The sequence below is a fragment of the Pongo pygmaeus genome, chromosome 8 (genome assembly GCF_028885625.2).
Source record: "Pongo pygmaeus isolate AG05252 chromosome 8, NHGRI_mPonPyg2-v2.0_pri, whole genome shotgun sequence".
Lineage (NCBI taxonomy): Eukaryota > Metazoa > Chordata > Mammalia > Primates > Hominidae > Pongo > Pongo pygmaeus.
In genome coordinates this window covers 11,380,622-11,393,054 of record NC_072381.2, presented here as the reverse complement: position 1 = coordinate 11,393,054, position 12,433 = coordinate 11,380,622, and the positions used below count along the sequence as shown (strand labels likewise).

The 12,433-nt window shown below is 41.3% G+C and overlaps 1 protein-coding gene across 21 annotated transcripts in view; it reads right to left on the bottom strand.

Annotated features, from left to right (window-relative positions):
• CELF2 (CUGBP Elav-like family member 2) overlaps positions 1-12,433 on the bottom strand; it is a 536,938-nt gene that overhangs the window by 61,087 nt on the left and 463,418 nt on the right. For all 21 annotated transcript variants that reach the window (XM_063669540.1, XM_054436851.2, XM_063669539.1 and 18 more), the window contains 2 exons: positions 6,734-6,813; positions 2,586-2,744 (listed from right to left, as the gene is read on the bottom strand). In XM_063669540.1, the coding sequence (XP_063525610.1) occupies positions 2,586-2,744; positions 6,734-6,813 (239 nt within the window). The remainder of the gene's footprint in view (positions 1-2,585; positions 2,745-6,733; positions 6,814-12,433) is intronic.

Here is a 12,433-nt window from a genome sequence, read left to right as displayed (position 1 = left end):
GAGCACGCAACCTAGACCCTTCGGCATGTGCAGTTTAGACCAGGTTCGTGCTCCTAGGAGATTCCGAGGCTGCCGCTGATCTGACGGGAGGTGGGGCTCAGGCAGTAACGCTCTCTCGCCTGCCTCTCCTCTCCTGCAGGGCGGTCCGGTTCCTAACAAGCAGTGGACTGGTACTGGTACCCAGCCCAGGGGTTGGGGACCCTTGGCTGATTGAACCCAAGCCTCAGGTACAATGATATTATGGGACTTCACACTATCAGGTTATACTAAAACCAAGAAAAGTCTGTGTTCAGTCATCCCTCTCTATTCCCTGCCCACACACATACTCTGACACACACAGAAAGAGGAAGAGAGCGGGGGAGAGCGGGGAAGAGGGGGTGGGAAAGCTAGGGACTGCCCATTGTATTAGCAAGGCCTTATTTCGGTTTGATTTGTTGGATTTCTCATTCTCTTGTGCTTATCAACTGCAACTTCCTCCTCATATTCAATGTTTTTAAATTTTAAAAATTAAGGTAGCCTTGAAGATGTTTAGAGGAGTTAATAGCGCCTATTGAGGTAAGTGGAAATACCTGGAGTGTCATTAAACCACCACCCAGGATTATTGCCATGGATAACCAACCTCTGGTGAGCCAGGGTCAGAATCTATCACTCAAGGCAGCTAAGGGCTCTTTGAGAGAAAGGGCTTTTCAGCTGAAAGGGAGTAGAACAAACATGGCCAAGAAAGAATCACCCATGGCAGAGGGAAATGTAGTGAGAACTTCTAAAAACACGTTTCTATAAATGAGGCTGAGATTTCCTCTCCTTCACCTACACAATTTGCAGATGTGGTCCCAGAAACATGTGCCAGAGATTTCTGTGAGCTCTGGGGGCACAGGAGATGTGCTAGAAGACAGAGTGGACACGTGTCTCAGTTTTCAGAAATGGTGGATAGGGGAAGCTGGACTCTTAGAAAGTACAGGAAGGTGAGCATGATGTCAGCCTCAGACAAAAATTCTGGTACATAGAATTAAACCAATCATCTGTGAGCATCTGAACAGCACACATTTGTGAAAAACAAATCATAGTCAAGCTAGACTCATTTCTTTTTTAAAGCAATTTTTAGACTGATTAATCAAGAAAATAATGGCAGAGCAAATATAGATTTTAGCAAGACAGCTGACAAAATCTCTCATGGTATCCTCGTGGACAAGGTAGAGAAATGGACAGAAAGTGATGGGAATCTGAGCCAATGCTTTTGCTAGCAGCACAGAGGAAGACAGGAAAAGGATGCTTCTCACTCACTGATCAAATATGTACTGAAGAGTTATTATATACCAGACCCCACTGGGCACTGGGGGTGGGGCAGCTAAAAAGATGAAGGTGACCCATAGCAGCACCCGGAGTCCTCAAAGAGGCGGTATGGCCAGCCGGCGGGACACGCAGGGCTCAAGTCCCATCAACCACTAGCAGCTGGTTGATTCTGGATAAGTTAAGTAACCTCTTTGAGTCTCCCTTTCCTCATGTGTCCTAAAAGCAGGATCATCTCACCTTCCAAGGTGGAAGAGGGAGGATCATTTGACACAACAGCACAACTTCTGCTACAAAGCATAGCTAATGGGTGACAGGATCACAAGAGGGATAGTTAAAATGTAAAATGACAGAATGAAGACCCAATACACATGGGGTACACACACACACACACACAAACACACACACACACACCCCCTCTCTGAGACTGGAATAAAAGGCCCAAACCCACAATATGAAATTATATTAATAAATGTGAAGTCCAGCACTTATGTTCCAAAGTAGAAAAATGGGGTAGAAGAGCACAATTTAGCAGTAATTCAGGTAAAAATAAAATCTTTGGAGTACTGGCTGCCTTCCAGCCTGCATCTGCCATGGTTACTACAAACACCACTCTCAAGCTCCAGTCAGATGCCCTCAAGTCCACACTAGAGGTTACTACTCCGTCCTGTTCAGATCTCGCTCGGGGGACTTAAATTCTGGTCACTGTGTTTCAAGAAAGACACAAAGTGAAACGGAGAGCATGAGTAAAAAACCAGAAAGCTCAAGTTCAGACACCATGAGATGTAAGGAATGGCTGAAAGAACTGGGTCTGCTGGGGCTTGAAATAGAAAAGAATTTTGTTGGTTTCAAATAGATGAAGAAAGAAACACTTGATTTCATCAATCCATTTCCACTGTGAAGAGCCAGGATCATGGAATGGAAGTTCTGGGAGATTTCACTTGAGGTCTTGCTGGCGCAGACCCTGAGCTGACAGGGATGAGCCAGCCCAGCAGCCTCCCTCTCGTTACATCATCAGCTGCATGTCTTCTAACTCAGGGCCTTGGGGTGCCTTTCAAACACGGGTTAGAAGTTTAACCTGTGGGACTTTGCCCCTCCTACATCAGGCAGGAATTCAATTAGTCCTGTTCTTAATAGAATCAATCTAACTTGGAAAAATATCCTGCATAAATGCTGATTTCAATAATTCCCCGAGATTGAAAATGTACTGAAAACGAATGCCTCAGCGTAGGGAGGGGAAAAGTGAGTTTGCAGAGTTTCAGCGGGTGAGGACCACGCCGGCACTGCCCAGCACTTACCGCCAGATACTGCGGGGTCAGTCCGCCCAGCCCCGTCAGGTTCCCCCAGGTGGCAGTGTTGAGCTGCTGCATCTGCTGAGCGAGCTGCTGCTGGAGGCGCCTTTGCTCTTTGTCCTTCTGAGTGTCAGCAAACTTCACCACGATAGGTGAAGAGCAGCCCTGTGGTCAGACACATTGGAAAGTGGAGAGGGGGTTACAGGCTGGCGGAATCCGCTCACGACACTCAGCACCGGAGCTACTTTTCTGCACTAGCCTGGAGCACATGGAATGGGCTGAAATGGTTTAAAACGGTTTGATATTCTTTCTTCTTCTCTGAATAGTACCATCAACAGAAAATTCCAGACACTGCCAGTGGTTTCTTTGGGGGATGTGGTAGTCGGTGAAGTCACTTGCTTTCTTGCTCTGATTAGTAACTGCCTCTCCTTCTCTCTTCCTGTGTCTTCCTTCAACCTTGCAGGACCTCCTTACCTCCTTACAGACAACAGACCTTACCAAGGTTCTTTAATGGAGCTTCTTGGGTTGCTCGTCTTAAAGACAGACTTGGCTTTGTGCATCTGCCCGTGTCCACAGGTGGACAGAGGACAAAGGGGAGAATCTGTAAGGGGAATGGCCACGTCTCTCCTTCATTTATCTTTTACTCTTTCCCATTTTCAGTTATGTATCTGTGAACTTTGGGATTGTGAAAATCCTATCGTCCCAGCAATCATAGGGAGAAGGGCTTCATTTTAGTTATGAGGATGAGGGCAGAAGATATTCAGAGAACACAGGCATTCTCCAAAGTAAACCGTTCACGTTTTCAGAGGCCTCTTCCCTCAGCACACCTGCTCTACCCGCCATCCCTGGAGCTGGTGCAAACCCAAAAAACAGAAGCACATTCTAGCCCAAGGAGATAGACCGTGAACGGCAGACGGAGGAGTCCACTTGGCTTCTTTCCCTAATGCATCTCACCATTCTAGCAGCTTCTTTCAGTTTTAATTTCCTTTAAAAGGCAAGGAGTAGGGGTAGTGAGAAAGAAATGGCTAAAGGTCACAGAATTCACTACTGAGCTAGATAAAATCATCAGAGATAATAAGGGCCTAACACCCCAAGCACGAAGACCTCCTTTCCAAAGCACCTTTGCAACATTTGCCACTTGGTAAGTAACTCAGCAGAAGTCTCCCCCTCCTTCCCCAGCCTCTTCTCCTCCTTCGTGTGGCTTGCCTACACATTTCATCACAATTAAAGCTGTTCAATTTTGCTGAGGTATAAAGAAGTAATTCTACCCAAGTGATTAAAATAAAAACTTTTATTGAAACTCAGCATGATAATAGACCTCTCTCTCTCTCTCCTCTCAGAAATGTTATATTCCTATTTAAATGTGATTCTCTGTTCCATTCCCTTTGCGTCATGTTTCTCTTTTCTGGAAAACAAATGCATTTTTTTCCTTATCACCTTGGGTAGTTACTGGGGATGCAGTTCTGAATACATGAGGATATCATGTCTGTTAATAAAAAAAGTGAGAAAAATGAGATGAACATTTCAGTGTTAAACTTCCAGCCTATTGGTCTTCAGCTCTGGTAGGCAGAGTCAAGGTACAGAATGTTAAATGTCAGTAAATTGCACAAAAATAGTATTTCCATCATTTCAAAAAAACTGTAATTAATTTTTTCTGTATCTGTTCCATGTTTCAGTACTTCACTTAAAAGAGAGCAATATACTTTGAAGATTATGTAGAGAGGGGGTTCTGCATGGAAAAGGGTTGTCATTGTTCCATCAAATTTGTTCCATAACAAATTATAGCATCTCTCCTAACAGAACATCTATTTTTTTCTTCCTTAAATAGTAAAAATGATATAAAAGCAGAAAATTAGGCCAATGATTATAGCTTAAAAATGGTTTTTTAAACCATGAAACACAGGGCAGGGATAGAGTGAAGGCAAGTGGAGAAACAGAAGGCACGATATAAAATTAATTGTTTTTAAGACCTTGTTCTTTCAACATTCACATCATTGTGAATTAGGTAATACATCTTGGTTAAAGACGTATGCCAGAGTCCTGGAAATAATATAATTAGTTAAAAATAAACAACGTTAGTCAAACAATTATAATGTGACTGCATAATATATAACCTCCTATTTAAATGCCAATTAAAAAAAAAACTAAACAAGAAATTTAAGTGTCAGAGGACCCCTCTGTGTAAGCATGAATGTCCAGTTTTAAACACCAAATTTGGTTTTCAAATAATAGAGATATTAATAATACAGGATCAAGGGCTTAGGAATAAATATGCCCCAGTGGTCAAACCAACTCTTTACATGATGGGAACCTACTGTTTCTCAGCCTGGTTCATGCCCAGTTCTGCTTTATGATCCCAAGTCCTCCTTCTACAGGAACACAGGGGAACATGGTCTCCCGTGGGTTCTCCGTGGCTCTCTGAGCATTACTGGGGGGGCTCCAAGGGAAGGAATGGGGATCGTAATGTTTCTAACAGAAACACTGAAGAATTGAGGTTCAAAATTATCTCAGGTGAGACCAATTTGGGTACAAATCACTAAATTACAAGAAATAAAAATAAGAATGAAATGCATATATGGAAGATAATACAAGACTTTTTTTTTTTTTTTGCCCCTAACAGCACTTACATTTTAATCTTCAAACTGAATTGAAGATTAAAATGTGGCTGGAAATCAGGCTAATCCACAGGAACGGAGCAGCCTCGGTAAGAGAAAGAGGGAAGCAAAACACCATCACATGTGTAACTGCGTGTCAGACAAGATTAGCTTCCTAGACATTCCAAATCCTGCTCATTATCTCCTATCATGCCCGATTTTCACCTGAGCTTGCCTTCAGGTAGGGGGTTGTGAGTGTCTTAAAAATGCATTGCACTGAAAGGAAAACACAGTGATTATATAAGATATGTTAGGAATATCAAAGTCAAGATCAATGTTCGAAAAAGACAATAGGCTTTGCAATGCTGGTATCACAAGTCAGAAAAGTACAGTAAACACTGAATGACAATGCCATGCACACTCCTTCCCCCCTTTGCACCCACCTTTTGATTCACTATAAAAAAAGTTGCCCACAAAACATGACGCATAATGATCACTTAGCTCCCAGCATGCTTTGGGAGATGCAGCATTGCAAAAAACAAACAAAAACAAACAAACAAAAAATAAAACCCCAACAAAATGGGGGGGAAAACAGAAGCTCAATCAAGAAAAAAGTTTTTTGCATATTAAATAAAATTGAAAATATCTTTTTTCAAAATATGAAAACACAGCTTCAGATAACACCACAAGGCCACCTCCGGAAAAGATCACCCATACACAAAGATACGGTATACATAATACAGCAGAACATGCACTCCCAAATGATTCTATCAGACAATACAGAAGAATTAACGGCATATCACTCTTGGAATGCTTTTGTGCAAAATTCTGAAAGGCCATGACCCAAATCACAGACTAAAAGTACAGAGCCATCTATCTAGGTTCGTGGGTGTGCATCCACACCAGGGTGTTTACCTTCCCCTAAAGCCATGATCTCTCATTAGGAGACCACATTTGAGCCTTTATTATGTTTCTTTGTTATCGCTCATTTTTTTAAGGAAGGAGACAAATCCTATTTTCCAAATTTGCATTTTCAATGTTAAATGCAGTGGGAGAAATATTAACTTTCTCCAACATTCTTGATGTAAAAACACAATGCTGTTTGACTAGATGGAAGATAACTTGACCCTGTACAAAAGAAAGAACCCTGGGACTTAGCACAGGGCAAGCAGTAATTTGGGGTGGGAGGCTGTTACTGTTTCATCCGCACCGACCCCGGGGTGGGGAATGTATTTGATCCTTTAGGTCCAGAATGACACTTTGCTTCAAGTGCTCACAATTTTACATCACAGGACCCGTGCCACTGCAATAAAAGGCTCAAATAAATAACTGGAGAGCAAGTGGAAGGTTTTCCTAAATGCATTTCAAGTCATTAGGGGAAAAATGCATAGAGAAAGAGAGAGAGAGAGAAGGAGAGAATGAGAATGAATGAATGAAAACTGAGATGGTGAAAGTTTACATCTGTGATTGTCATGTGAACAATCCACACAGGAGAGAATTGCTTTACCATTCCCCATCATTTGCACAAAGAAAACAAAGAAAGGGCAGATGATACAGTACCTCCATGGTCTGAGACTGATGCATGGCTTTGATTGCATTCTGTGCCATTGCCCTTGTAGAAAATGTGACAAACGCACAGCCTGTGGGAAACAAGGGGACAGGGAGCAGGAAAGACAAAAAACAACAAGACAAAAGGGTTGGACGCTTGTTAAACCAACACAGTCTACGAGAACTGCCACAAGACGACACTGTTCTCAGTAGTACATAAAAATAAAACAACTTCTCTCTCTGGTTTTATCTTATTTTGCTTTTTATTCACAGTGCTGACTTGCTAATCTGACCAAAGCAGAAAGATTTATTTATTTATTAATTTTTTAAATGGAAACTAGGGGAGGAAGCTGGGTACTGTTTTTAGCCACCGGGTTTGAAATCAGCAAGATCTAGTTTGCATTTTCTAAAATAAAAAGTTGCTATTTTCCATTTTCTCCTTGACTGATGATCTTTACTGAGGGCATCCACACATCAGGGCTTTGTATTTCAAATTTTATCATTGATTTTTAAAGGGGCAAATAAGAAAATCCTCACACCAAGGGCAAATGAGCAAATAAATTTCAAGAGCTCAAAATGTCAGCAAAGAAATGTATCTAAATCCCTTCCAGGTAGTTAAAAAATACATATGTATGTATAAATATAAATTGTTGCTATGCAAATACAAATATACCAAATCTGTTACAAACTATTTAGTAATTTTTAATTTTAGTGAAAACAAATTGCTCCATTACTCCGAGAATATTCAATACTGCTATAAAATGTAAAAAACGTGCGTTGTCATTTATTTGCATAAAATCTTCAAGACTTTTGAGACTTGTCAATTTCTGAAACGTATCAAAGATTTGACCTTAAGTCTAACATACACAAGACAATGTACACTTCTCTGAATATCTGCTGGGAGACCAGTGAAACTTTCCGTGCCTGTTTTTTCTTGTGCTGTAAAATAACTAGACCCTGTAGTGCCTGTTCCTGCTTCTTGTACCAGCGTTGGCCACCATGCAGGTCACTGCTCCAACTACATGGCTTATTGCCCTTTTCACTAATAAAAACACTGCCTTCCCAAATTTACATTTTATTCATCATGCACCCTTGGGCTTCTTAAGAGAAAAAGACTGTGAAATTAATGCAGATTCAGGCTGATTTTATAATAAAACCACAGCACACTAAAAGGTTAGCTAAAGCAACACAGACTTATTTCACTTATGATCTCTAATGACTTTAAAAGTGCATTGATTTTCAGCTTCTTTAGCCTGGCACAGTTTGAACTTAGGTATCAGAGAATAATTTAGTGTTCCACTCAATTTCCTCAAAACATTATTATTACTACTTAAAAGATTTCCAAATGAAGCAGATCTAAACACTGAGAGGCTGACGTCTATTGTCATTTCAGAGTGAATGTATGAAAAGCAGAATTCTGGCATCAACAATGTGAGATTGTTGCCCCTGTGGCCAATAAGCAAAATAGAACATTCTGCATTCAAACAACCAGCAGACTGTTTGGTTTATGCAAATCAATGTGTGAGCCATAAAATATATTTTCTTCTTTTGCTCTGCACGAATACCTGGTGAGATTATCAAGTCAATACTGTAGTGGCACCTTTTAATCCAACAGCAATAGGAGAAAGCAATGCCTGCCCGTTACCCTCAAAGCACAACGACATCCAGTCATGAAAATAAGTCAATGCATTTTTTGTTTGCATCATGCTATAATTTTTAACACACAAAAACTCTCAGTACATGAGAAACTCATCTCACATTCGCCTCCTGGCTAAGCTGGCTTGAAGAAGCCTGAATGAAGTCCAGCTCACGGTGAATGCTGAGCTGTCTCATGTGGTTCTCCGACAGCACAGCAGCTGATGAAGCTTACTATCTGAACACGCTACCTGCACTGAGACTGACTGTAGCTTTTGTCATCAATAAAAGCAATTTAGTGGCCTTCTCTGAGGCAGCTAGATGATGTAAGTGTGGGACAGAGGACAGGATCTCCACTGGCTTCCATACTGATGCTGAGCTCTGAGGTGATCCAGTCCAAATTTACCATCTGTTTCATCACCCCTGGCGTTATTAACAGAGGAAATAACACTAAGAGATTTTTATTTTTCCACTTCTTATCTTGAAACTACAATGGAGGAAAAGGCAAATCATCTACTGGAGATAGATTTGAAACCAAGCGGAGCCTGGGCTAATTCTGCTTTTAATAGTCAAGAAGATTGCTGTATTCACTTCATTTGCTCTTATTATCCAGCATCATGTGCCCAGCTGACAATTTCCAAATGGAGGGTAAAAATGCGTAAGAAACATGTAAAATGTCAACAAAAATCAATAAGGCACAGTTTATGCATTTGCCACAATTTCATATATGCAGAACTTTTTAAAGTAACTTAGTGAGAAAGATACAGCAATTATCAGGCCTCAGAAGAGAAGTATTACCAATAGAACAATAAAATTCTGTTTCTATAAACTCAAATCATTGCCCTTTCCTCTAACAACCGTGCAATTAAGAGCATGACTGATGCTTCTAATTATATAATCCTTACCCCACCCAAAAAAATGATCTGACACATCTGAGGACTTCTTTAACCTTTTAATTCTATTGGCAGTGGTGCAGTAAGAGAGAAGCTGTCTCCTTAGGGGTTTCTGTCAAGTTCTGCATTGTGTGCTGTGTTCAATTACTTGAGAAAAAAATTACAGTTTCATTTATAAAGTGGGAGTGCATGTTGAAAAATGTCACTCTCTGTGCCACTCGGGATGAAGTCAAGCAACTTCAGAGTCAACTGTTTCTTGCAATGGTAGCTTGTTAACCATTGTAATTTCTCTAAAACAGGAGGTCACGGTAAGTCCTATGGATAGATTTTTAGTTTTTGTTTCACCACCACTGAAAACACATGGGTGGCTTTAGGATTAGGCCTCCAACGTATGGCTTTATACTAACACAGGATCACATAAGTCCCTACCATTAAGACTGGCTGCTGGCTTTTTCTCTCAAGCCAACCAGAAGGCTTTCCACTGGACAGAAATAACCTGGGTTGTAACTATCCCCTTTCTACTAAAAACGAGCTTCTGGGTGCAGTGGTGTTCACTGGGTCTTTACAGGACAACTGCTCTGATCCTGTAGGGTCAGCCCTTAACAATTCTAGACTGTTGAATGTCAGGTCTCAGCAATCAGCTCTTTGGCTACTGACCAAAATGCCAGAGAAACGAGGCTGGGGGGAAAATATACAGGTATCAAAATAATGAAGCCATACTTCTTTCTTTTTTGGTGGGGAGGGAGTTTTGGTAAGACAACATGTATATTACTCTCTGAAAACCTCCACATATGTAGTAGCAAAAAAAATCCAACTGTAAATTTGGCCAACCTGCAATTTACCTTTGCAATTATTTATTATCCCTACTTTCAGAATGTTATGGATTGCTAACAGAAATGAAAGGAGCTGCATTCCTCTCATTTCAGTGAGGTTACCTTCTTGCTGCTAAAACAGATAAATGATTGACTGGGGAAAGGTTTCTCAAAGTAATTTCCTCCTACAGACAAGATCTAAGGAAAGCACGTAGCCCTGTCACAGAGAAGATTTTGGAACACATCTATTACACTTGTCATTTCAATTGAAAGGATATCTTAACTCAGGTGTTCCACCTTTTTTCTTAGCTGCAAGAGAATTGAGAACTAGATGAATTCTTGCTCTGCACCAAAAAAAAAAAAAAAAAAAGTAAAGCCACTTTTAAAAGTATGAACAATGCCAGGGCCTCTTGCTTTTCTTTGTTACTTCTTTGAAAAAGGTGTAGTACCCACTATACTTCAAGTGAAAGAAGTATAACTTGTGTAGGACAAAGGAGATTTTAACCTATGGAAAACTTGTTTATAAGTTCCTAGTCAGCCAAAGAAATATCTTAATGCAGTCAATCTTCCTTGTATCTTTTTAGCAGTGGCAATGTTAAACATACGCTATCAATATAATATTGGGGCATAAGAATTAATACTCTGATGGGCCATCCCTGATGCTGGGTTACTTTATTTAAAACTGGCACGGAGACATCACTCATTTATGGCATGCGAGGCTGGGTACAGACTAGGACCTACTTAATAGCTGGCAAAATCTCATCACTGAGATAAGACTGGAAGTCTGTATTTGGAACAAGATGGCAAATGCAGTAAGGAGTCAAGGGGGCATGTCGCCAAAGTTCCTACACATCTGAATGTTTAGGTACTGTGTGGGCAGAGCTAAAATGTGTGAAAACTGATTCATTTCTGTGTACATGTTTGTTGTTGTTGTTTTGAGACAGCATCTCGCTGTGTTTGCCCAGGCTGGTCTTGAACTCCCAGGCTCAAGTGGTCCTCCTGCATCAGCCTCCCAAGCACTGTGTACATGTTGTAATAGTCAAAAGCCCATTCCTGTATTCTGATCAGATATGACAAAAACAAATGAGGATTTAATAGCTAAATCCAGTCTGTACTTGCCAACATCCCTGAAAATATTGCCAATTCATTTGTCAAGGGTTTTGGCAGGGGAATGTTGGAACACCATAAACACAGCTGGAATATTCTTAAACAAGCAGAAAGTTACCTTAAATGGCAGTGAAGATTTGCCTACAGTTTGTGGGGGGAAAAAAATGAAATAAACTCCTTTACTGTCTCTGGGTTACAGATATTCAACTGCCACGGTGCAGAAAACCCTGTACCTAAATAGCCCAGGCTGACTGTGGGATTGTGGGTAAGTGAGAGCGTGTGTATTTTAGGAAATCAACATGCTAGGGTGATGCTGTTGATTAAGCACATTTGGCTTAGAAACTTCAGGCTCTGCTTCTGAGAGCAAACACCTCATTTGAATTGCCACATGTGGGCCCATGGCATCCTGCTCCTTTTCTCCATGAAGGCTTCTACAGCAGGCCTGGAGAGGCTGAGCAGCCGCTGCAGAAGGTGCTGAGCATCCCAAAGTTGCTTGAAAGCATCTCAGTGTTTTCCAAGTTAGAGAAGATGGCAGAATGGGTTACTTCCCCAAAGGGAGAAACGCATACTGAGATATGGCCACACTGCCTCAAGCCAGGAAGAGTCCTCGGATCTTTGAGAGGCTCCAGGTGCTTGGCAGGTGTTAGGTGCTTTCCACGTAGAGAGTCGTGACAATTTCCTGAGGGTGTCTGCCCTGGAACATGGGCTGGGGCCGGTGAGTAAGATGGGATTTTAAAAATATTTTCTTTTCTTGCCAAAAGGTAGATCACGACTTAAAAAAAAAAAAAAAAAAAAAAAGGCAGTGATTCTAACCGAAAGTATAGCACGGCTTGATGGGTACAGCTGTGGGTCAAGGCAGTGTACCTCTCTGACACAGTGGGGGTACTGGGTCAGCCAGCCTGGTGAAACCTCAGTGTAACGCCTCTTAGGGAGGACCTGAAACTACTGATGTGGCAGGGAAGAAATGACATTAGAAATCCGCAGGAGCCAGCTAGACTAGTTGCCTCCTGTGTCTTCATCCTCCTAGGTGAACTGGGCAAAAGCAGAAAAAGAAAAGTGAACCGCTCAGCTGCACCTTCTCCCTCACCATAATCCACGAGTTTGATTTTAAAACTTTCTCACGGAAGAGGGTATACCCTGGTTTTGCGTTAGAAGGTACTGTGCAGAGCAGCCAAGCTTTTGTTTCACTTAATTTTTATTTATTTTTAAACAGCTGAGCCAGCAATAGACACTGAGAACAGAAATGCTGAATGCCCTTTATCTGC